The sequence below is a fragment of the Oculina patagonica genome, chromosome 8 (genome assembly GCF_052425735.1).
Source record: "Oculina patagonica isolate OP01 chromosome 8, crgOcupat, whole genome shotgun sequence".
Lineage (NCBI taxonomy): Eukaryota > Metazoa > Cnidaria > Anthozoa > Scleractinia > Oculinidae > Oculina > Oculina patagonica.
Window position 1 is genome coordinate 18,204,406 of NC_135765.1, and position 26,518 is coordinate 18,230,923.

General features: G+C 38.2%; 2 protein-coding genes and 1 long non-coding RNA gene across 3 annotated transcripts in view; all 3 read right to left on the reverse strand.

The window, feature by feature from the left end:
• The window catches only part of LOC144662785 (uncharacterized), a 269,859-nt gene that overhangs the window by 157,879 nt on the left and 85,462 nt on the right, over positions 1-26,518 (reverse strand). Inside the window, exons 5-6 of the mRNA XM_078523706.1 lie at positions 19,289-19,407; positions 16,625-16,689 (exon numbers count right to left, since the gene is read on the reverse strand). Coding sequence (XP_078379832.1) covers positions 16,625-16,689; positions 19,289-19,407 — 184 coding nt within the window. The remainder of the gene's footprint in view (positions 1-16,624; positions 16,690-19,288; positions 19,408-26,518) is intronic.
• On the reverse strand, positions 227-9,766 carry LOC144663158 (proto-oncogene tyrosine-protein kinase receptor Ret-like). The gene is made up of 8 exons (XM_078524090.1): positions 9,637-9,766; positions 5,797-5,987; positions 5,301-5,423; positions 3,100-3,185; positions 1,900-1,940; positions 1,715-1,811; positions 1,158-1,257; positions 227-1,029 (listed from the first exon to the last, which is right to left on the reverse strand). Exons 1-8 carry the CDS (start codon positions 9,764-9,766, stop codon positions 958-960), a joined length of 840 nt encoding a protein of 279 aa, XP_078380216.1. The 3' UTR covers positions 227-957.
• Positions 9,804-16,011, reverse strand: LOC144662860 (uncharacterized). The gene is made up of 7 exons (XR_013572531.1): positions 15,976-16,011; positions 13,720-13,761; positions 13,275-13,316; positions 12,844-12,963; positions 11,890-11,908; positions 10,931-10,967; positions 9,804-9,958 (listed from the first exon to the last, which is right to left on the reverse strand). It is a non-coding gene; the product is annotated as an uncharacterized LOC144662860 (long non-coding RNA).

Genomic DNA, 26,518 nt, shown 5'->3' on the forward strand with positions numbered 1-26,518 from the left:
CTTCTGCCGGCCTGTAGACCATTCTGTGATAGGTAGTTTTTTCTATTTAAAGTATGCTCGCGGTGGCGGTTTTCAGTTCCTAGCCTTTAAACTACGGAAGCGTCTTATCAGGGGAATTCTGCGTTGGAATAAACTCATTATTACACACAATTTTTACGTCGCGTGAGACAAAACTTTTTAAATTTTTATTGCAACACACACAAAAAAGGGTTCTTATAAAGCGAGATTTTCACAACTTATTACTCAGTATACAAAGCTTATATTCTACTCACTTCCCCTTAGGCGGAAGTCAAGTTGTTATTACTTCTTTCATGGAAGAATCTTTAAGTTGAAATTTCCTTGTCCTTCGTGTTAAGTTTGCGCTTTAGGACTTTTGGACCTCCACTTGTTTCTAGCTCAACATCAAAGAAAAGTTTCCATTCACCGTGATTTTCTTCGTATAAGTGTTTCCTTAAATCTTGAAGCTTTAAGGGATTTGCTATAACTTTCAACATCTATCATTTGAGGCCTCCGCTCGGATAGACATTAATGATACCATTAAGCAAAACTTAAAAAAATGTAATTCTAGCCTGAAATCTACCACTGACTTTAAAACTAGGGGATTTTTGCTCGAGCCTCTAAATAAAAAAAAATGCATGAAACATGATAAGTAGCGATGTATTTTGAGACGAAAACGAAAAGAGATAAGAGCAGTGTGTGACTCATCAGGAAGGCGTGTAACTATGGCATCTTCTAGCACGAAAAGAAATTGACCATAACTCTACTCTGAACGGGATGCCGATGGAATCGCAAGTTACTGACCACGGTTTCTGTCAAGTTGGCGAACAACTTCGTGATGCCCATTGAAAAAGGCGCTGAAAGAGTTAGGTGGCTGGACTTTTTGAAGGAAGCTCACTGAAAAATATTATTTGAAAATATCATTGTTCCTAAAGTCCAGAATATTATCAGTGCCTTCGTCTATTCCATGGAGAGGTCATCAACATTCGCGTATAAACTGGTATCATATTCTTTCATGTTAACATATGTCTCCTGAAAAAAAAAAACAAAAAAAACGTGTGAAAATTATTTAAAGAAATGTACATACCACGCATCTTTTCATAAAACAAATGACTGTGTCAATGCTTGAAAGAAAAATAACCAAATATGTTTCAACATACGTTATTACTTTGCGCCATTCTAGTGATAGTGTCTTTAAGCTTGGAGAATGTCGGTCGGTCGTTTGGATTTTCCTGCCAGCACTGCAACATAATCTGGTAACTAAACAGATAAGGGACATTTTAACAGTGTAACAATATGAGAAGACATATATGAGGAGTGTTACAATTGCTGGCATTAACTGCGAAAATATGTGTCCTAAGTGGAATAAAATACACATCACATAGGGCAGTTCACTTTACAGCGAAGCAGTATTAGACTAGGTTTCAAATCAAAGCGGGGGCTTCAGGCTCTTTGATAGGGAATCGTGAGTTAGTTCGAGTCAGCGGTGCGTTGTTCTTAAGAGGTATCGACACACCGTTATTTTCGTCGCCATTTTTAATGTTCGCTCCCTAATCACGTGTGATATTATGCGCAGTAGGGATGCGCAATGCAATACTAAGGAATGACCTTAACTAGTTATTGTACACAGCTAAGAGTCTGCTATCGCCATATTGCTCAATGAAAACTGTTGTTAAAGGCTATGATGGCTAACAGAAGCAACAGATGGAAAACTTACAGTTGATCATCAACATGTTTTGGTTTTGGCATCCGGTATCCTTTCTGAAGTTTGTTAGCAATTACACGAGGGTTAATCCCTGGGTACGGAGATCCACCTATGAAAATGACAAATTTACTAGTAGACGTTTCTAAGTAGATAAGGCGTATAATAAAGACTTTTTAAAGTAGCAAATGAAATCGTACCCACAGTAAATATTTCGTACAGAACAACACCGAAACTCCACCTAAAAAATAATAACAGTAATGAATAAATTGTCCATAATACTTGCTGGGTTTTAAAATAGCTATTCATAAGGCTTAAACAGATTTACAACAAGGGGCTCAAAAGTGTGACAACTTTCAATTAGTCCACATTCTTACTGACAGTAACCTGCAGTCAGTATCCAATCAGAGGGCGATGGCAGCTTCGAGCTTACTTCTGATTGGATTACCGTTATCTACACGAAAGCATGCGAATAAATTAAAAGGGGTCACACTTTTTGGCTTCTTTAAAAATCGGTCCGCGATGCGTACGTGTGGGGGCTTGATAATTTCAAATTTGATTCTTCTTTTTTGTGAATTCATTTAGTACATTCAATTACCTTAAGGCTGCTATTTATTGCGGCAAATAATCTTTGTGATTTTTTGCAAATTCATTCCTTGAAAATTTATGAGCAGCAGGTGATTCAAACATTTCTTTGATGCACATGATAACAGATAAACAGCGGAATGTCTATTACATTGATATACGATATTTTCGCCCTATGTCATTAAGAATGTAAGCGTAGCGCAGTTGCGTAGGCATCTGACTGGGGAACGAGAGGTCGCCAGAGGCCCGAGTTCGAATCCCAGAGGGGACAATTTTTTTCTTTTTTCCTTTTTTTCTTCTTTTTTAACCAGTAGCACTAAAATGGTTTGTTTATTATATCGCTCCGTAGGTATGCATTGCAGAATAATTTACATATATCAGAACATATAGCCATATAGACTGATTCAAGTACAAATGTATTAAATTGTGCTGTTTCTGCGGCTTTCAATGTAATGACGAGCAACTAAATGGACAGCTCAGTGAAATCAAAGAAACCACACAAAACGTACAACACGCCAAAATCCAATATGGCCTACTCGACACGCACCGCCGACTCATCCCCAGGCTCTCTCGCAGAAGACCACGTAACACAAGCAAACCCACACACAAATAAATAAATAAATCCCGCAGTCGATAACAATGTGGCGGCTTTGCCCCCACAAAAACGAAAATGCTTATGTGCATTGTAAAAAGTTTTTTTTCAAGTGAATAAATTTATTTATATCAAATGTAAATTATATACATAATCACCACATGTTGATGCAAACGAGATCAGTATACTTACACTGACAGTATCGACAATTTAAGTTACTCACACGTCACTTTGTGTTGTGTATGTCCCATAAAGCAATCCTTCATAGGCAGTCCACTTGACGGGCAGACGACCCAATTTTTGTTCACAAATATAGAGTTATACTAGAGCAACTAGTTGTCTTGAGACAGAGAAAAAGAAATGTTTCAAAATTAGTAGCCTTTTAGTTGTCTTTATTATTTTTTGCCGAAAAAATGAGTGACATATCATTTGTCACACATCTAAAATAAACTATTTTCTTGTTATCCCTTGCAGTGAGGCCTTGCCGTGCTGTTCTGTCAGGTGAGAGTTTATTTCTCATTGCTGTGAGCTTATTCCGACTTTCAGCCTTACATTTTCTCGGCGGAAGAAATTCATACAGTATAAGTGACTTTTTTTCGAAGTGCTAACCGACAACAAGGCAGAAAGCTCTCAAACAAAATAAACTTATTGAAACTAAACTTCCTCTGAAAAACATATACAAACTAACTCATATGTTTTTTAAGTAGTTCAAACAATTATCTTTAGTGCAGCTCACTTTTACACTGAATAACTACACTGAAGGGTTAGGGTTTAGTGCACGTTTAAATTTGTTTGAACTGTGCACACGGTAAGAAATAATAATAAAAAAAACACCACCGATTTATTCCAGATAAGTTTTAAATTTGCGTACGTGAAAGAACAACCCATTTCAGTGCACCGATGTTAATCCAAATACAGGCAAGAAAAATATATTGACGTCTCTTTTGTATAAATCAAAACGATAAGTGGATCGTAAAACTATTTTCTTTTCTTAGAAAGCAGAGAATAAACTCATAATTAACTGCGCTGCGCAGTTCTTGCTCTGCAAGCGGTTTTTTTTTTTTCTCAGTGACCAGACTGATGCCCCGCTCGGCCGGGCTCGGGTCACGCAAGGTTTAAAAGCTAGAAAAAACTTACCAGTGGGAAATTTTCAAATGCTTTGGTCTTAATAAGCATGTTTAGCATGAAATGTCCGATTTTGATGCGTTTTACTCAAAGAAATTTCTAAATTTTCATGCGTCAAAAGAAAAATATATTTCAGCGGGCCAGAATCTGTGAATAAATACCATTACGTTGGTGTAAAAGAATGTGCTGACATGACAAGTTTCACTTTCGATCGGCTAGACCTCGAGTCACGTAATTTTTCAAAGCTATTATCAACTTCCTTTCAAATCTTTGCGAAGCCATCAATTTTTCCTTACAAAATTCAGTGTGAAGTATTTTGAAAAGTTTGAATCGAAAAAAATACTAAAATTTCACGCTTTAAACAAATACGCTTTAGCGGGCAAGAATTTACATTTATTTACATTACGTTTGTGTCCTGGAATGTGCTGGCGTTAGCAAATTTTTACTTTCACAAGGCACTGATCGGCAAGAATCACGCAATGCTCTGAAAGGTTTAAATCTGCCACAAACGGAAACTAAACAAATCCTCTGGTCTAAACTTAGCATGTTAAGTGTGAAATGTTTGACTTTTTAGCATTATTTTTTTTTGGAGCTGTGTCATCTAGAGGATTTCTGAAATCTGATGGAAAACCACTGAGACAAACCCTGACTTGCAAGGGTTACGTCATTGCTAAATTAATTCCCCGGGGAATTCCCATTCAGCAAAACACAGGTCTAGTGTTTTTTCTCAAATTTGATTTAATTATTTGCTCCAATATTCCATTTTCGGAGCTGGTTATTCAATCTTTAAACGGTAATTCAAGACAACACTGGATGCTGATTTAAAAGATTTTTTTGTTTCACGGATCAGGATCGTGGGAATTAAATTTGGCCAGCATTAGCATATAAGAAAAATATTTAATTTCGGATGGAACTAGTCAACCATGAAATGTCACGCAAGGTGTTTTCCTACCATCTTGTTTGTCAGTCGCAACATTGTTCGACGCAGGTAAAGGGGATAAGGGGGGGGGGGGGGGGGGCGGCGCATTTTTTGTTCCCCTGACATGGCTCCCCTAAAGTGCTCACGAGACCAGCGCAGTTGTAAGCTCTAAGAGCTCTTGTTAATTTTTAGGCCAGTTGTTCTGCGTCGAGGTTATGATGGATTTTAAATTTGTCTTGCACCTATGGGGCAGCGTATACATTAAAGCTTTGGCCGCATATTTATAAAAATGGAGACATTGTAAACTCCAGTAAAAATTAAATAAATTTAAGGGGAGCTCCGCTTTAAGGCTTGCATAAATCTATATATTAGGTTCTTACTCGACTTTCTTTGGTATAAGTATCATCCTGGTAAACATTCCGTGCCATTACAAAATCTGTCACCTTACACTTCTCTCCTTCACCAACAAGAACATTTCTGGCCGCCAAGTCACGATGGATTATCTGAAGAAAAGACTGGACGTTGCTTGGTGTGTATCAACTTTACAACTATTTTGAACAAATTGCGTTATTCATATAAAGAGCACTATGCTTAGTTTTTTCAGTTCGAAGAGTTGCTCTAAAGCCTGATGTTACATTCTTGCAGAAAATAAAGAGTTTTTATGTTGGTAGGATGTGTCCTTTTTTTCTGCGCGGTTTGTAAGCGAACGCTTACAAAGTGGTAGTTTGTACTTGTATTGCAAATCCATCATATATTTTAATGTTCCTTATGAAAAGCGTTTTTGTATGATGCAAACCCTCTCTTGCAGTGCATGTGTTAACATTTTTATAGTCCTTTTTTTTTCTAAAAAAAACCACTGCAGCTTGCTTCTCTCACCTTGCTGGAACAAAGATAGCTCATTCCATCAGCGATCTGCTGACAAAATCGCATCAGTTGTTGTGACGTCAGATTAGTTTGAGGTTTTACATCCGGGTCTTTGAAGTAGGTATCATTAAGGCCACGACTCTTTTTCAGGTAGCCCAACAGATCGCCATAAGGTATGTACTCAATAAGGACAAGTAACGGATCTGTTGAGAGGACATGCGATTAATGTACTCTGCAGCGGTGCTTAGTACATGTCTTAGTATTAGTTTTTTGTCAATTAAAGTGGCTCAAAGTCAACAATTGTTTTTACCAGTCTCAGTAACACATCCCATCAGCTTGATCACGTGCGGATGAGGCTTTAGTTTCTTCATCAGCTGTAGTTCCGAAACAGATCCTTTCTGTCTGAATCAGGAGCGTTTTCTGTCCAGAAAAGGAGAGGAGTTACGGAATTTGTGGCTGTTTAAGTTTTGGGTACGGACCAATGTAGCGAGGACACGTCCCCTCGTGTGTGCAATTAATTTTTGGCTAATGCAACACGAATTTTGCAGCAGTTTTGTCCCTGCGATATGTTACACGGATTTCAACTGGTTCACCTTGTGCAGCATGTCGCAGGGACAAAATGTTGCAGGACTAGAATTCGTTTTGCATTAGCTAAAAATTATCAGCACACATATATATATTTTTTAAATTGATTCTAGACGTGAGTCACCCGAATAAATTAATTGTAACAGTTTCATCATGGGTCGAACGGTACGGTTTTGAGAAATTTTGGGTCAAAAACAGGTTCTGACAACCTTGAACCAGAATGAAATTGCACACGCTCTTTTATTTGATAATGAGCCCAATAAAAAAGACAAAATAATAAAAAAACTCCTCTTTCCATTTTTAGCTACCTCTCTTGTCACTTTCTTCCGTCCTAGACATTCTTTGGTATATTAAATTGGATAAAAGTTCTGATAACTATTTTGGTTTCCCTTTACAGTTGCTGGCGAATTTTGTACGCCCATCTAGAAACGCATGACTATTCACCATTTTGCTACACGATTTGTTTAGCTGTAAAGACAGACTATTTTATTTGGGTATTACTTTGTACAAAATTTGTTACAGCCAATTCTAAGGTATGTCTTAGATAATTATCTATATGTTTGTTTAAACGAGGATTGAGAAAATTTGGAATTATACCACATGTTAAAAAATTCCGTTAAAAACTATTATGAAATCAACTGTTTGTTATCGTGATATTTATTCCTCATTTCTTCTACTATTTCAATACGAAGAGTTTGGCTAAAACCCTAAAATTATATTCGGGTAAAAGAACGAGTTTTTCTGTTGATAGAAAGCGTCCGAACTTCTTCATGTGTTTTTTGCAAACGCGTGTAGAGTTAACGATAGCGAATATTTGCGGGTTCAAAATTCTGCCATTTACGTCGCCGACCACGAAAAGTGATTTTACTTTTTTTTTCAAAATTCAAAGACTTCTCGGATAATAAAATACGGTAGTAAAAATGAAAGAATTTGATTTTTGCACTTGTGCCGCCTCAAGTTCGATTCTTCGTAAAAGGCCTTCTTTCAAGTTTTCAGAAAATGTTCATTTTTTGCTAAGCTTTAACGATCACATATTTATCTATCAGTGAAGTTTGTACTTAAAGCTCACATCGTACTGCCTCTGCGGAAAATAAAATGGTTCAAGTTGTGTATCGCTGGTTGCTGCTCGTTAAATGCGATGAAGTCTGTGGAACCTACCTGTCTTTATGTAATCTGGGCAGTATGCCAGCTAGGTTTTAATTTTACTGTAGAATCCCGATAACTCGAACCTTCAAGGGAAATTGAATTAGGTTCGAGTTATCGGGAGTTCGAGTTATCGAGGGCAAAATTAGTAAGAAAATGACCTGGAGGGGAATCGAAAAAGGTTTAAATCGGGGGAAAACTTAATCATTGAGGATTTGAGCTATAGAAATTTAACTGTATATTTTTAATAATTAAAAATTTCCTTTCATACAGGGTAATTTTGCTTTATCAAATTTTGACAGTTTTTTTTATTTCGTTTAATACTTTGAAACTGTTCCTCTGCTGTGTTCGCCAGGGTCAGAGTGGTATTAAAAAGGAGGATTGTTGATGAAATCAGTTGACGATCTGAGCAGTCATCATCAAAGTCAAGTGAAAAGTTGTTGATCAGTCGATGGTATTAAGTCTCTGATCCTTGAAGTTGTCTGCTCTAGCAAAGAATTAAAGCGAGCTACCATCCAAAGGATAATTATAAGTAACAAGGTAGATGCGTAGTTAAAGAGGGAATAGAAAGGTTTAAGAATGAGCAGGGGACAAATGTAGCGGGGACACATGTCCCCTCGTGTGTGCTAATAGGTTTTGGCTCATTAAACACGAATTTTGTTACACGGATTTCAACTTCTTTTTTTTTTTTTGGGGGGGGGGGGATTTTTGATGCATTTATGGTCATAAAGAAGCTAAAAATAATGACTAAGTAGCTTTTCTAATTCACGAGATGCGCCTAGTACACCAAGGTGAAGATATTAGGTGAATTACTCAAGGGGGAGAGAGAAGTGTCATTAGTTTAAGGATTTATCCAAGACGTAGAGTTTGAAAAAGTTTGTCTGACTTTTTCAATTTGCAATCAAAATCTCAGCCTGTGATGATAATGATGATGATGATGACGACGATGATATGGGTGATGATAAACAAATTCTTATATGCGCATTAAAGAAAATACCCCTTTTGTTACATAAGTAGGCTAATATAGTCATTTCTATGCCTTTTTCTTTTTTTTCAAAGTGATGCTCATGATAGTGCCCCTTTAAAACTGAGCATGTTTTCCGTATTCAAACAAAAGTTGATCCCGACAGTACGGGTAACGGTATTGTAAGAATAAGAGAGCACAGATTTATAGATCAGCAGAACAGTGTTGGTTAATAAAAAAAAATGGTCAAAATGATAGTTGAAAACGCATATGAATGAATAAAAACGCGTATGGGATGTCTGGATGCCTTTTCTTGCCTTTTCGATTGACTAGGTAATGAAGAAGAAAGTAGCAGAACAAAACACTGGGATCGGGTGCAAACGATTAGCAGTTTGCATTGGAGAGTCTTGAATTTGCGAACGACCCTGCTGTGCAATTAAGCAGAAAGAGAATTGCATTTACAAGAATGCACTTTCCGGCCGAACACAGCAGGAGTATAGGACAAAAACAACCGAGATCACGAGATTCAATGCTGCAAACCAGGAACCCTAGTCTCTTGAAGAGGGAGTATAAGCCAATCCGAAACAGTAAAATGGCGAAACAATCAGCTGAGTAGGAATGGTTGAGAACAAATTTTCAAGAACAACGTTATCGCCGGTTTGCTCCACTGTTCCGAGACCCGGCGAACACCCATGATATATTGATCAATTGGTCAGTAAAAGCAGAAGAGTAAAGATCAGGAGATTTAAACGAAAATCCAAATGGGTCAATATTTATATAGAATGCAACGATAAGGTAAGATTAGACTAGTCTCCGGAAAGGAAAATGCACGCAGTGAACTAAACTCAGTGGGCATCAGAGAGCTTAGAAGGAACAGCAGATGGGCACTAAGAGGAGGGCCAACGAGATAATCAAGGAGTTCAGAGAATAGGGAAAAAACAGATTAGCCTGGAATATACCAGGTCTGATGATGGTGTCGGCGAAGATAATTTTCATGGCAGGGAAGGGACAGTCACACTTTTATTCAACTTGTAAACATATCACGTCATCTCAACTTAGTTCTGTTAGTTTAAATTCATGATAGAAGTCAGAAGGGATTCTTTCCCACTACTTTTCCCCGGGGCATTGCCCAACGTCTACATGGATCTAATTTCACATACCTTTGAGCATTTTAACCGCCACAATTGTCAATCCCTTTACGCCATTGACATTCTGAGCCATTGCCTTGGCAACCTGAGAGAAAGCACCTTTTCCAATAATTTTAACTACGTGAACATGTTCCCGACTCATTTCCCAGTTTCGTAATTTTGTCGCGGGGTTTAGTGACATGTATTCCTGGTCTAAGTTGACTTGATTTTTTCCGCTAAAGGAGTCTTCTGGTTGGGGTGAATGTAAAGTGGCAGCCGATGCGTCAGCTCTCAACATCAAATTGTCAGAGGCGTTTGTGGACGATGTAGTCACTTGAAGTGGTATTTCTCGATCCTGCAACATGTGTAACACCAGTTACAAACACTAGTTATGAAGAAAAAAGTTAACACGGCATATTGAAGTATCATACCATTCTCTGTAAACAGTCAGTTAGTATCTGGTCCTACACTGAGTTCTTAAGTTTTTACACGTTTGTCTATAAAACTAAGCCATTATTGTAATACAGAGTGACGGTTATACCAGCGAGTACTCATACCGAACCTTTAACCTAAATCTTATTAAATCCTAACTTTCTTCTGTGGGAGGCGCGGTGGCCTAATGGTTAGAATAACTGAGGAGAATATGCTGCCTTTGCAATAACATCTGCAAATGGTTAGATATTCTAGTCTTCTCGGATAAGGACGATAAACCGTAGGCCCCGTCTCCTGCATCTTCAGTGTTATGGTCAGAAGGGGACGTACCATTCTCTGTAAACAGTCAGTTAGTATCTGGTCCTACACTGAGTTCTTAAGTTTGTACACGTTTGCCTATAAAACTAAGCCATTATTGTAATACAGAGTGACGGTTATACCAGCGAGTACTCATACCGAACCTTTAACCTAAATCTTATTAAATCCTAACTTTCTTCTGTGGGAGGCGCGGTGGCCTAATGGTTAGAGCGCCGGACTCCGAAACGAGCGGTCCGAGTTCGAGCACCGGCCGGGGTCACTTGTGTTGTGTACTTGGGCAAGACACTTTACTCAGATAGTGCCTCTCTCCACCCAGGTGTATAAATGGGTACCGGCGACATAATGCTGGGAGAAACCCTGCAATGGACTAGCATCCCATACAGGGGGAAGTAGAAATATTCCTAGCCGCTTAATGTTACGGAAACCGGGATAAGCTCCGGCAGTGTGGGCCGCTTGGCTCGTGGCTTCTCATTTCTTCTGTGAGTCCTGGTGTAATCAGAAACTAAGCAACTTGTACGTGCTACCATAGTTAGTAACTATGGTACTAACTATGGTATTACTAAGAACCAATAATTACCTGTATATTTTTGTTGTTTTGACGATGACAACGGAGACTATAAGAGAAGAAGATGAAATGAATAAAAAACATGGATGAAGATATCTATAAACATGTGCCCAGATTAAGACAGACAACAGCGGAATCATCATCAGCATCACATCCTTTATCATACACGACAAAATTTTAAATCACAATGCTGGTGAGGTCGTATACAATTTATTGAAATAATTGAAATATAGCATAAAATAAAAAAATTGTAGCCTATACACAAGACTAAAATTTAAATCCCCCAAGAATGATATATACGAACATTGGATCATTAATTTTTTTAAGTAACTCGCCTATGAGTAAATGAGAATTAAAAAACTTCATTACAGTAAGCAACTGAACTGACTTGACATTAAAAGTCCTCAACATAATTGTCCTCCTTCACATTACGATGAAAACCCGAAAATCGGGAGCCCGTAGAACATGAAAAAGCAGCATTTTACGATGTGGAACCTCCAATGACTATTAAACTGGAACCTCCAATGACTATTAAAGTTCAGTTCAAAGTTCAGTTCAATGACTAATGGAATTTTTAACAAAGTACGAGTTAATTTTTCTGAGGTTTTAAATCACACAAGCTTCGTGTGACCACATCAGGTTTCTTATTTACCTAAATGTTATTAATGAGCAAAAAATGGAAGGAAATCGATTTTTCCGCTTCTGCCATGAAATCACGATTCTGCTCGACAGGTTAATTAAATCCAAGACATTTCATTTATGGGACCATAACCGTTAAAGTATTCCGCCTCTAGTTTATGAGATCAGAAAAATAGCTTATGACGTCACCTAGATAATGTATCATGCCCACGCTAACGACTTGTTCGAGATGTCGAGATCGCGTACTTCGACTAACAAAGAGTAATCCAATGTTCGTGTGACTATCTTAACTATGAATAATAGATCAAAATCACAACAACATTGTTACCTACCTTGTGTTATTCCCAGGACCTACATGTATAAAGGGAAAAGACAAAGACGTTAATTTCAATCTTCTTGCCACACGCTTTAATAGATGTGAGTTCATGGACACAAATCACCCCTAACAAGCTGACTGCAATCATAAGGTTTCATAACATGTCATCAAGAATTATTGACCAAGAATGAAGTTCATTTACCAAAACGCAAATTGGGTCAACAACTATTATCCTAATATCCAGTCATCTTGACTGAACAAGCAAATAATTTATCATTTCGCATAAAGAACGCTATTTTTTTCAGCACACGGCAGAAAACAGAAACCGGCACGGCAGCTCATCTTATCTGCCTGAGTAGCCAATCACAGGATTTGGTTCATCTCGCCCACTCGCGGGGCTGCACGGCGAGTCTGTTTCAGGTTCGATTAGTTGGAGAGCCGCGGCGAAGCGAAAATAAGGGGGGGGGGGGTGGGGAAGAAAGCGTCTCTTGCTCCAAACGCCTCGCCCATTTTTTCCATTTGTCGTGCTTATCATGTTTTTCACGCCGCTCCCCGACTCAACGAACGCATGGAACAGGCCAGGCTACGCCGTATAATAAAATTACTTATTATTGGAAAAAAAAAACTTGATAGAATATTCGAAAGTTGTTTTGAACACTCAGATTTTGTTTCAATGACGCCTTGAAAAATGTGGAAAATAATAGGTTTGCCGGACATCTGTTAAGGGAACTCAATCCCTGACCAAAAAACATATTTCTAATAAGTGGTTATTGTTTTACAGTCTGCATTAAAAAGTCTGCTCTTTAAATACGATTTTCGTACATGTACGCAAAAGTTCCAACTATATTTTTTTCATTTACTTGTATTTATAATACCTTTTTTACTTCCATGCAACTTAGAACTTGGAACGGCTTCCAGAATTGTCAACGTGTGTAATAAAAGACAGTATATAAAAGCCTTAGAATACTACCTCGGTTATTGCGTTTTCTCCAAAGCAGAACCACCAGGACAAAGATGATGACCAAAAAGAGGCAAATGACAGCTGAATAAATGGCGTGAAGAATATTTCCTTGTTTGAACCAATTGTCATCTTGCATTGAAAAAGAAAGAGGATGAGTTTTTTTTTAGGTGTAAGTAAACATTGGAAAATCAATTAATCCTTTAAACGACATCTTTTTGTTTAAGTATATTTCTTTCTTGTTCTTGTTTCTTTTTTGCTTTTTTTCTTGTTTAAGTACGGTTCTTGCTTTTTAAACGTTTTGTAAAATAAAAAATGGTTGGCATGAGCATTACTGTCAACAATGCGAATAAATAAGTTATGCCCCATGTAAATTACAACAGTGCTTCCTTCACCGTTTACGCTACATACTTCAAGAAGAACAAAAACTAGCTGTCACTTACCCGTTGCGATGCTTGTTCCTGCTGTACTTCTTGAGTGCAACACTACAAAATACCGACCCTTTAGACCTTCTTAAATGGTATAGTTGTTGAAAGAAATTTTAATAGTGTATGAACGATGTTTTTTCACTAGTAAAATTCATCGTTCGCGTTTCTGATTGGCTAAGCTCTAAATCAGTACGAATTTTACTCCCTACGATTTCCATGAGTAAATCTCAGTACGTATGAAATAAAACGACGTTCCCATGGAAATGAAACAAATTTACATGGAGTAGAATGGAAACTTAATTGCTCACTCTCGGAATAGGCTTTTCAGTAAACAATACAATAAAAAGATACTATAAAGATTAGTAAGCACCATCTGAGCAAATACATTACCACAGTGTTCCCTTCCAATGTTTACACTACACGTACACACTTTAAGCAGAACATAAAAACTGTCCCTTACCCGTTGAGATGCTTGTACTTGCTGTAGTTGTTGAGTGAAACACTACAAAACACATTTGAAACCTGTGACCTTCATAAATGGTATTCAAACAGTTTATGAAAGCAGTTTGGAGGGTACTAAATGCCAGCTCGTCTCAATAAACGATTGTTATTAAATTGTATTCTCTTTGCGTTCTGTGTTTTTAAAAAAATATTTTCTTGTTTGGCCCATTTTTATGGTGGAATTCAAACAATATTCGTTGTGTCCACGTAGCTGCTGAGAAGTTAGACTGTTCACAGCTTCTCTCCTTTACAACGCAAAAGAACGCGAGAGAAACAGCGAGCGTAGCGAGCGCGAGTGCGAAACACGAGGGATTTGTGACGATCGAAGGCATACATACAACCTTTATTTATAGCGGAACTCCTTAGCGGCCCGCAGGGCCGCAGAGCGGAGCCCCATACCCATAAAAAAGCACAATAAAATAAGAAAAAAAAGCACAAATGCAGGAAAACCTTGCCTCTCAGATTTCATGGTCAACATGGATAGCGGCATGGTTCGCCGGCGCGTACGAACGTCGTACGGAGTTGCACATCATGGCCGCCATAGTTTGATGGTAGAAATAGTGAAGCAAGAAGGCCGTATAAAGGCGGCCGTATAAAGGCGGCCTTTAAAATTTAAAGAGGTTTGAAAAGAAAAACAAGAAGCAATGAAACAAAATGTGGCTGAAAATTACGTGTAGAAAGTAATCGACCGCCAAAAAAGTGGACATTGAGAGCCATAATCGATCGACGACTTTCGTGTCTATCTGTAAAGCCAGCATCGTACATGAAGGAGCATTCGAAAGCTAAATCGGGTTGATAGAATAAACAAACCATTTTATTGCTGCGGGGTAAAAAAAAAAAAGAAAAAAAAAGGAAAAAAGAAAAAAAAAACTTGACCCTCTGGGATTTGAACTCACGACCTCCGGATCCGCAGACTGGCACCTTACCGATTGAGATAATCCGACAGACTCTGAACATGCACGTTAAATATATCCTATATCAATGTAAAAGATATTGTGGAGTCTACTAAACTGCTGCGAAACTATAACAGGATCGCGAAACTATTTTCTATTGCTAGAAAGCAGATAATTTACTGTACTCTAAAGTAATTTTTCGTGCCATGAGTAATGATTTTGCCTCGCTTTAAGATTATTATTTCTGTCGTACTGCTGACATTCGGTTTAACCGTGAGCTATTTAAATTTGTCTTAAACCTATAAACCGCCATAAACATTAGTACTTTGGCCGCTTAATCACTAGAATGAAAACATTGTAAGCTCCAGTGAAAATTAAAGAGGTTTGAAACGAAAAACAAGAAGCAATGAAACAAAATGTGGCTGAAAATTACGTGTAGACTGAGTAATCGACCGCCAAAAAAGTGGACATTGAGAGCCATAATCAATCGATGACTTTCGTGTCTATCTAAAAAGCCAGCATCGTACATGACGGAGCATTCGAAAGCTAAATCGGGTTGATATAATAAACAAACCATTTTATTGCTACGGGGTAAAAAAAAAAAGAAAAGAAAAAGAAAAAAAAACTCGACCCACTGGGACTTGAACTCACGACCTCCGGATCCGCAGACTGGCACCTTATCGATTGAGCTAATCCAACAGACTCTGCGTTGCTCGTTGAATATATCCTATATCAATGTAACAGATATTGTGGAGTCTGCTAAACTGCTGCGAAACTATAACAGGATCGCGAAACTATTTTCTATTGCTAGAAAGCAGGTAAAGCAGGTAAAGAATGCTAACAAATCGTTTTAAAAAGGCGTACTATCTACGTAAAAACTATAAACTATTATGAATTCGAATGAATTAGAATAAAAAGTTGAAAAATACGAAAAAATAGTGGACGTGAACAGTACTGTGAGAAGATGAAAGTGTACAAGAAATAGAAGATCAACTCTATCTTCAGTTTATGAGTGCACTGAAACCTTGCAAGGAGAGCTACAAGGTGATAAACAGTCTTGGAAATGTTGAGGATTGAAATACACACCCCTTCCAAATATCTTCAAGAACGCACATAAGTACTAAAGACGAATGTTTTTATATTCGGATAAATGTTACAAAGGATACCTCACTCTGGTATGGTAAGTGCCTGAATGCTGTAACATATTAAGCCTGGAAACTTCACTTACAGTAAAGCCGCAGAGGTTGACGAAAACCTTGTAAATGAACTTGTATACTTACTATAGTTACTTGTAAATGAACTTGTATACTTACTATAGTTACTTGTAAAGGTACTTGTATTTGATGATGTGCGGGGCAGAATAGTTGGATTCAGAACCAACTCTTGGTCAACCGTGAATGGACCAAGTTTTCCATTTATTTCATCCTGCAGTGGTTTTAACGGGTTAGTAGCTGAGTTTCCAAAGAACAGTTCTACAGTAGCCACAACACTGCCAGATCTACAAGTAAAAATTATATCTAATTAAGAATACACCCTCGCACAAGCAGGGTAAGTTGAGGAGATGATGTTCACGTATAAGGAATGCTTTAACTGAACTAAGTGGAAATAAATCAACAACTGTAATTAACCTACACTTGCCACCCACGCAGCCGTTTTATGGGACATCGTTTTTCTTGGCGGCTGCGTGGGAGGCTGTGTTAAGACAGAATATTTGGACCACGAATTATGAAAGCTCTTTAGGCTTGAACAATAAGCAATTTTCATTGCTTCATTCTCCAGGGAATCAAAATGAAATTGAAATGATGTAAAGAAGTGAAAATGGCCTATTGTGTTGCAATATGTGCTGTATAATCATGTAATTACACTTAACTATAAAGGTCTGACTGTCTCACAATTATTTTTTTTTCTGTAAGAAACACATCTATTCTCTATCACAATTGTGCACACAGCAGTTTTTGTCAGTGCAGTTACCTGAAATTGTCAACATCCACTCTGTACAGTTGTTTATCAGGATTCTTGGTGTAAACACTCCAAATCTAAAGACAACAAAAGGAAAGCCAGTTACTTTTAACGTTAAAACAATCAAAGATACAAGTCACAACTGGTCTAGATCTGGATACAGGAAAACAAATGAAAAGGAATGAATGGTGCAGAATCACTAAATGATATTTTCCAAAAAATGCTGGCTGATTCTTTGAACATAAAAAGTAGGTAGAGTTCAAAAACCCATTTTACCACCTCCATCATTGCTACGGACACATTAATTGTTGCTCGTAAGGTTTCGTGCTTGGGCAAAAGAGCGGTTCACAAAACAAACGCTTTCTGTCCATGCCACGCAAACCAGGAAACGTTTGTCGCGGACGAAAAATGTTCCTGACAAAAATCAGAAACACTTTGTGTCTCGGATACAAACTTTGTGTCCGCTACAAATGTTGCGCGCGCAGGCAAACGGGAGAATATGTGTCCACAACAAAATTTCCTCGTTTGTTAGCGCTTTCGTAATTATATATTTCGGCCGTTTCGGTTGTTTAATGTAACTATTCCGCAGGATAAAAATATCCATAATGTAACGCAATGGCAACCGTGACAATAACGAAGCACGCAAATAAACTGTGGCGTAATAGTGGGGGACAAAGACCTGTGGCAGGTTAAACGCGACTTGAGGTAATGCGCGAAAAATACAAGCCTCACCTATTCCCCCACTAACGTAGGGCAGAACAAGAGTATTGGCAAAGCCTTTTTTACCGTACGGGCTGGATCGGACAAGATTAAGGCAAGGCAATGAGATGGCAAGACACAAGCAATGCCAAAAGCTTGGGGGGAAGTCGCTACGCAGACTTAACCGAACCACAAAGAAAGACCCCAGTTTATTGATATATAAAAAATAAACCGCATAACACAAGCCTTCCCTACTGGGAGGGAGGATGGGTAAAAAACTTAATTGTTACAAAATGAACTGTTTCGTGCAAAAGCTGCCAGGACAATGGCCAGGGATATTGTTCCGCTGCTTTTATAGCAAGACAGTGTCTCAAAGTTCGACCAATGGGTAAGGTTGTACCATAAATTAAATATACACGACGTGGCGGGCTATTAATAAAGCATACAAACGCAAAGACCAATCCAAGTTAAGCTAAGATATATTTCTAGACAACATAACCACGTAACAGCTCAAATATTAGACATGAAAAGCGTTTGTCCAAACTGCATGAATAAGGAAACATTTATTTAAGAACAAGGCCTTGTGTATTGTGAACTATATATCATTTGTTGTCTAGGCAAATAATGCTAGATTGCGTGACGAACTCAAAATAGGCTACGACCGAACTGTCGTCATGTTCCATTAACTGCGTTTTACCGCACGGTAAAAGCGTGATTTGGTAGTTTCTTTTCACACGCTTCGGTGGTTTCGTTTTGTTGTTTCGGGCTTTAGTACATGCCGGATTCTCAGTTAACCACGAGGCCCAGTTTGGCGAACGAGTTAAACCTGTTGCCAATGTCTTGCAGTTTGTCTAAAAATAGTGGACTGTGTAGGGGGAAATACTGTTCCCAATGGAACTAGAAAACTCTAATCGACAAGGCTTACATTTTCTAGACCCCAACATAAGTAGGCGTGGCACAGACATTCAAGTAGTTGTTAATAGAAAACCAACACACACCGATCCTATCTCGATTTCCTCTCGTGTCACCCTTTGTGCCACAAAAAAACCGCGTTCACCACATTGCTACCCCATCAACAAACGAAGGAAGACGAGAAGAAAACGCAACGAGTAAAAACGGTACACTTTTCGGTCGAGAATCATTACGGTCCGATTCGGGGATCATTATAGTGGTTTGGGATCATTTGCAGATGCGGGGCCTTATAGTACTATGCGTAAACAACTACCGGTATCCCGTGTCGTTTATTAACAATCTAACTACTGCGATAGGGTGTTAAGCAGAAAACCCACCGATATCAATTTCAATGGATATGTGGTGTTTCATTATGTGCAGATCGTCTCTAAAAGAATTGGTCGCGTGCTTTTAACAACCACAGGCGGCTGGCGTACAAACCACAAGTAACCATCAACAGCCTTGTTTCACGCTCTAAAGAACAAGATGAGCGTCAAAAAATCTGGCTTTAAACAAAATCAGTTGCACACAGTGCAGTTTTGTATACTATAACAAACAGAAAGACCATTGTACGATCCGAATTTCAGAACACAGAAAACCAGTGTCAAGGTTTAAACACAACTCTAACGTTTCTGGCCGGCCATGTCCACAACATGGATTTTGATAACGTTAAGCTTGTTAGACTTGAGGCCAATTACCACGAGTGACTTTTTTTAAGCCTGGCACTCTACGGTAGACGTAGATGCTGGGAACGATCACATCATAATCCCAGAAGCCTACAAATGCAAGCCTTGTGTTACGTTTTTATTCAAATAGCGTGTAAAAACGAAATCGCTGTCATAACTGATGGTGGCCTCAGAATAAGGCGAAGCAATGAAAAAAGTCAGTGACAAACCATTTTAATGTGACAATGAGACAGTAACAAAACCCCTGTTTGCATGACTGTCTTATCCATAAGACGTTTCGCCCGAGAATTCTTAGCGATTAGTTGGTTCACTTCTTTCATGCACATTTAGAATAACTTACCGCTGATAACAGTTTTGATTCCAAGATCCTGTACTCAGGTGACGTCTGATTTGAATGGGCTGGCTTCCAATCTTCACTCTGCAACCTTATTGCAACTTTTTTAGCTTCACAATCAGAACCTATTAAAAAAATAGCAAGGCACATCAATGCATTTTCACATCTGTATAGCAGTTTATACCATGCCATAGAAAATACAGCCAATCAGAAAACAGGAAAGCCGTTGTATATTCGACGGTATTCAACCCAACCTTCCCATCGTGCGCTGCGACTGTATTCTCAATGAAATTTAGTGAGCGTATTTTCTATGGCATGGTATAAAATAGTTACACAACACTTTCTCGTGGTATACTATGGAATATCCCACTTGTCACTTGTATCTTCTTCGTATACACACTCGCCTAAAGGCTCGTGTGTATACCGAGAAAATACAAGTGACTCGTGGGATATTCCATATTATTAAATTTTCAGCCACGGATATTGCATTTCTAGCATTCTGATTGGCTCACTCAATCCCGGATGTCAGCTCGTATACCTTAGTTTGACCTTATTTGGAAAATGATTGCGTTACTGCTGCCAAACTAAAATTTTTCTACGGGAAGCGACAGTTCCATCAAAATGGTTTTGAACAGCAAATTTGGCGAGCTTTATGAACAAGAAATAATTAGCGGTGCCTACAAAAACCAAAGAAATGCCATAGTAAATTAAACTACGCAAAACAAGAGGATAGATGCGAAAAGTGTAATTAATAATACTTTTAAACTGAACGCACAGCAAGAGCGAGTGAATAAAGTAGAAAATTAAAGCTAGCAGCAAATAATTTACGAAAGAACGGCAAACTGACACAGTTTCATTCATATCAGTGTACGTCATAAAACTAGGCTCAGCCCTTCAGTAAAGTTTGTTACCTTTCAATCTTGGTTTTGTCCTTTCATACTTTAATAAACCTGTTCCACTTTGAGCTCAATTTCGCTTCAAATAATAAAGCAGTCTTGATGACAGCCGTGGAGCCGTAAAGAAGTACAATGTAAACACTTGCTTCGTTCGACTTGCACAAGACTTGTAGTTTCCAGAAAAGGTTTTGCTTCGGATCTTCTCGTAAATCTTAACTGTTGTCACAATTTCCATGATATTTAGACGACTTTAGAGGGGATTGTTTGAGGAAAATCTTCTGAAGAAAACTCTCTTGCTCGCTTTCCTCGTATGTTTCATTCAACTCAAGAAGTGAACACCGCGCCAGAAATTTTCGCGCCTCCTCGTACTATCACTTCGTTTACATCAAAATGAAATGTCCATTCGATTTTAACTTGAGAAGAATTTAATAAAACAATTATTCCATTCGCCCTTGTTGGATACGAGTCGTTATAGCCAACTCGGCGCTTCGCGCCTCGTTGGCTATTTACCACCTCGTATCCAACGCGGACTCATGGAATAATTGTTAAGTATACCACTCGAAAGCGTTGCATAACTAGTATGTACTAAACATCATTAAAAGACCCTTTCGTATTCTCAGCTGTATTTTTATTCCAACTTTCTTATTTTGGGCTCCAGAAACCACAACAAAAAAAAAAAGCAAACACATTTGTATGGATACATTTTCTGATTACTGTACACATCATTGTATTGTTTGGACTAATTTTAAATCTGTACAATATTTTAATTTGCAATCTTTATGATACTTTTATTATAATTATTTCAATAATACAAAAAGGAGTTTACACATAATTATGCTGATATTAGTCAATACCTGATTCATGAAAAACTTAAATATTGCAGAAAGAAATGTTTTGATTCGCTAAAAAGGGAAGTCCTCTGATCTTACGCTGACGATGACTATAATTGAAAACTTATTAAATAAAATTATTTAATAAAAAAAAATGACAGTCCATGCCTAAAACTACTAATTTGCAATTTACAGTCCCTTGGTCTGATTGATGTTTAGGCATTAGTTTTCTTTTTGAATATCTCTTTTCCATCATTTCTTCGTAATCAGTGGTCTTACTTTTCCCCACATTTTTTTTACGAGAGCTTTCTAAATCCCTAGGAAGATAAACTATTTTTACATGACACATGTACTCACTGTTACATTCTATGCCGACTATGCTAACACTGGTGGCATCATCGCCATATCCATTGCTAGCTGTACATTTGTATGACCCTGCATCTTTCCTCTGTACATTAACCAGTTGAAGCAAGTAACCAGGCACATTAAACTGGTTTGCTGGGACGCCATCTTTTGTCCAGGTGATGCTTGGATGTGGATCACCAGCTGCATTGCATGTTAGATTATAGGTTTGTCCAGTGTTAAGTCGAGCCTCTCGTGCTGGGGCGATAGTTATTTTTAGAGGTACTGAGAAAAACATAATATGAAAATGTCTTTTAATCGGGAGGTAAGACCGATTCGTGTTTTACCCCTTGGTATCCGTGGCGAAAACTAAGGGGGCGGTCTATCTTCTGAGGCTTTACAATGTCAGTCTGAAACTTTGGCAAAGAAATAAGTTTGTAAATTTTGTTCAATTTATGTACATGGCGTATGCAAATTAGGCCACGTAACTTTTTGCGGCCAATGTGTTCCTGAATTTCTTTGAGTAAAAATGGCACCAGTTTAAAACATCAGTCTTGTAACTAGGCAAGTACTTAGGAAAGCAACAATAGAACAGCGCCAAGACTTAGTCAAATATGTTAATAATTTCGAGAATAAACGGTAGTTTGTACTGGTACCCAGTTCTCCAGAAATAGTATTTTCTTATTTCAGCTCGTTATTTTGAATTTTGTTACAAGTTCAGGGGACAAAAATGATGTACTTAATAGCCTTCAGGTCATAAAGCTAACAACAGCATACAGAAACTAATATAAAGTTGTACAATTTTTTTTTAAATGAATTGAAAGCTAAAAATATTCCTGATAGGTCACGCGATGTAATTTGCACAAGTCACCCACATAAATTTGACAAAATTTGCAAACTTATTACTTTGCCAAAGTTTAAGATTGTCATGGCTACAGGCTAAGAAGATTGACCACCTCTTAGTTTTTAGTGAAATAATGTGAGGCCCATGCCTTAATTTTCTTGAGTGCTACAAAACCGCTACGGGTGACAAATATCGCAATCGGTTTTATTTCAGTTACGACAGTTTGCAGGCACACTCGGTCGACTTTTGGGCTAATCTGCAATCGGGCCCTCTTCTTTGCTGCGGCGGAAGGACGGAGAAAAAAGTGTAAGGGCAAAGTTCCAATATTCACCATTGTGAAACTGGAATCGTTTTGAGATGTTGAAGCCATTTTTGTAAATAAAAAAGGTAACGTGATTCATATCACGCAATGTTTTTGTCTAAAAATGTTTAAGAAATATTTTCAGAGCTTCTTGCTCTCCAAATTTTCTGGAGGGCAAGCCCCCAGAACCTCCAAGCAAGATCTTGCCTCGTCTATGACAAAAGTTTGGTTACGGCCCTGACTTTCTCCAGACCAACTGTCTTCATAATTCGTCTTGGCAGACTAATTATGAAGATAAATGGTCTGGACCGACAATCCGTCTGATTGCCCGTATTTATACACAGACGAATTATCGCACGAACTAAAAAATGCTCCCCTAATTAAAATGCAAGTTCGTCCAGGCGGATCATCTGTCTCTAGTATAAATCGAGCCAAAGTGTTCAACCCGAGCTTGAATTCTCCATGTAATCGCAACAAAATTCCAGCCTGACAACCCTGGCTGAAATTCGCCACTGTTTCAAAAACCGAACTGGAAATCTCAGACCGGGCTGTAATTCGGCCCGGGATGAAACTTTCCTTCATCGCAAACTTCTTTTTAAGAAGATTTGTTTTGGAAGCCGAGCTGAAATCTCAGCCCGGTGAACCGAGTTAAAATTTCAGCCCAGGCTGAAATTCGCCATGTAATCAGACCCTTGGTTGTAGAACAGAACGACTTAATTAGACTAACAATAGACGGATCGAAACTGACCAATTACTGATGACAAACTTTACACAAGTCTAACAGCCAAAAACATCACGGCTAAACTGACCAATCAACTTCGACTTACAACATCATCGACTAACAACAAATTTTCACTTGACTCTGAAGATGACTTTCGAAACGTCAGTCACCAACAACAGTTCCTCTCAGAACTACTCTCACCCGGACGATCACACTATATGACCTACTGATACTCGTGAGTTTAAACCATTTACTGTACAAATAAACTAATAACTAAAAAGATAATTTTGAAATTTTTAATGACTAGTAAACTGAAACTTTATTTTACTGGCAAAAAGTATTCCCCGTCACCTTTGCCCGTCCCCAAATCTACGACTACCTAGCCAAGCTCAATGCCAAGTTTATCCCAGTTAAACCCAAACCAGTTCTTGGTAAATAAACCAATGGGTCACACAACACATCTCCACAGTCTGGCCAGGACCTGTAGTCATGCGAACAGCCTATTACCTGTGGAGTGGCAGCCATGGACAGCTGTTTTGTCATTGTTAGAATTCATCAGCACAGCAAAGGCATGCCAAAAGTCCCACATAAGATCATCAACCACGCCATTAACTCCAGGGACAAACACCAGCCCCATAGTTAGTGGCATGTGTTGCAGAAAGCTACCCCATGTCAGATCATCTGCAATGCAGGCTAGGTAGTTGGGGGAAACAATCATTATTTTTTTCCTTGCTTGCATGCACTTTTTGCTTCCGCAACTACCAAGAGCCTGAAATTAAACAGCTAGTTAGGAGGTTGAAGCAGGGAACCTGACCCTCCCACAACCTTCTGTCTTTTTCTTTCTTTCTATTGACTGTTTTTTTTAGTCAAGGTTAAAGCACTTAATTTTCAATATAGCTTATTTTTTTGCCAGTCCCAAAACTCCAAATCAATCACGGCAATCAATGTCTGTTTTTATGTATTTATATCAAAAGTTCCTGTTTATGTATATAAATTTATTTGTTTATTTTTTTAATTATTAATCTTTCACACCTTATGCCACAATTAATAAAACTGTAATAAACCTCAAGTAACAGATCTGAAGGATATATGATTTTGTTTTTTAAAAAAAATCTTACAACAAGATATGATTCAAATTCGCCCCTCATGGCCGGGGAAAGAAGATTTATTCTATTTATCATAAGCTTAATTAGCGGCAGTTAAGATAGCACAATGGATGATCACATGTACATGTACTGACAGTACAAATGTCAATTAGTCTCATTGGAACCAATGGTGTTCAATACAAAATGTAAGAAAATGTAAGAAATAGAGTACCAACTTTAAAAATGCACGCAGTTTGTAACTTGTCTATTTTCTGAACACGTGCACACTAGTTTGTGAAACAAAAACACCTCCAGTGATACCGACCTCTCAAACTTCAAGGCCTATGATAATGATATCGCTGAGATAGACACTACAAACTAAAACCACCAGTAATTCACCCATAGCTTAGTAAACAGAATAGGCTATTTCACTTAACGTTTTCCGCGCATTAGTTAGTGCTAGGTCCAAAAGTTGGAACGGCTCGTGTTTTGTGAGTATGAAACTATCCGCCATGACAAACCAATTCACTCCCCGCAGGTCCCAGTCATTTTCACCAGATGCATTGCATGTTAGATTTTTGTTTTGTCCAATGCTAAGTTGAGGTTCTCGTGCTGGGGCAAAAGTTATTTTTCGAGGTACTAGAAAAAAAACCGTGATAATTTTTTGGGGTTTTGAAATTGAACGTCTGCCATTTTTAAAACACTAATTCATTGCAACACACATAAAAAATTAAAGAACTTCTTAAAAAGGCCAGAATTTGAAATGCGCGCGTTTTCTATCCCGCAGTCTTATATCAGAATGGACAGAACGCCATTCTGTTCATTCTGCTCACAGGGGCAGAATGAAAAGAATGTTGCGAATGAAAATCCAAGATGGCGGACAGCATAGGCCGTAATTAGAGGGATGTGTCTCCTCTCCTTTGTGAATAATTCTGCCAGAACATTCGGCAAATCCATTACAGTCTCCATACTTTCTCTTCCTTTTTATTAAGTAGAAAAATTGCTGCAATAATGGCGGCAATGGCAGCTTCTTCGTTGGCCGCCATATTTGTTTCGCAATGTTTTAAAAAAAAGAACCCTAAGCAGAATGAGTACTTTACTACTTATAACACAGTATTTTAATATACAGTTGTGACTACTTACAATGCCATTACACTAAACAGTTATTAGATGAGGGTTTTTGTGATATCTGGAATAATCAAGGTCGAGATAAGTGTTATCAGCCGAAGCCGATCGCGAAGGCTGAGGCTGATAACACTTACCGATATCTTGATTATTCCGGATATCACAAAAACCAAATTTAATAATTGTTTTATTATACATTGTTTTTCGGGAAAAATAAGGACAAAACGACTACAACCGTTCTACTAATTCCTACTTTTCGTCTTTGTTTTGAATGCTTTTCTCTGCAGGTATTCGTGGAATAGTTCCTCCGCAATCTTTGTCGGTCATTTTGTGTTTTCCGAGAATTTATTGTCCAGCAATTTTTCAATTTAGGTAAATGTTTTGCTCAGTTGAAGAAGCGAATCGACGAACTGTGAATTTCCTTCGCTGTCAGATGTGTCCCACATTCCTCTCTGAAATCATGCACTGCGCGCCCAACCTACAGATTAGCAGTGAATAATCTGCTAGCAGATTATTCACTAATCTCTTGAGATTAGGGAGTTTATACTTTGAATCAGTCCTTTCTAACTGCCCGGGAATATTTTGCATTTCTACCCGGCCATTTTTTTGTTGCGTTAAACTTGCACATAAACAACAATAAAATGTAGACCCTTGCTTTCTTTTGTTTGTAATATACGATTGTTTTTGTGTTTGTAACTAAGGGCAAAAAATAGCAACTACAAAACCATAAAACCCCACAAATTCATACAAATCAAGACTTCAAGAGCTGCAAAATGGCCGCAACCAAGATGGCGGATCGCAAAAAATCACTGAAGTCTTCTCTCGTTGTTCGAATAAGTTCACAAAGCATGGGTAACCAAAATTTTTTTGAACCAGAAGTCCTGAATGCTAAACTAATTTGCATTTGCAGTGCGCGTGCCCAATCCCTGAAACAAACATCATTTCCATTGGGGGTGGGCATGCCTGCAGCTAGGCTAGTACAATACTATGGGTAGAAAGATAGTACCTTTGTGTGAAACTCGTAAGTTCCAAAGGTGGCCATCTCCTTATATGGAAGGTAAAGGTCAGGCCCACCTGGGGGTCTCCAAAAGA

Bases quoted from the DNA above. Each gene is read 5' to 3' on its own strand.
- LOC144663158 (XM_078524090.1), bottom strand. From the start codon at position 9,766: ATGAGTCGGGAACATGTTCACGTAGTTAAAATTATTGGAAAAGGTGCT. The intron at 1,941-3,099 runs GTGAGTAACTTA...ATTATTTTTTAG, and splicing joins TACACAACACAAAGTGACGT to GTGGAGTTTCGGTGTTGTTC. The intron at 1,812-1,899 runs GTACGATTTCAT...TCATTTTCATAG, and splicing joins GTACGAAATATTTACTGTGG to GTGGATCTCCGTACCCAGGG.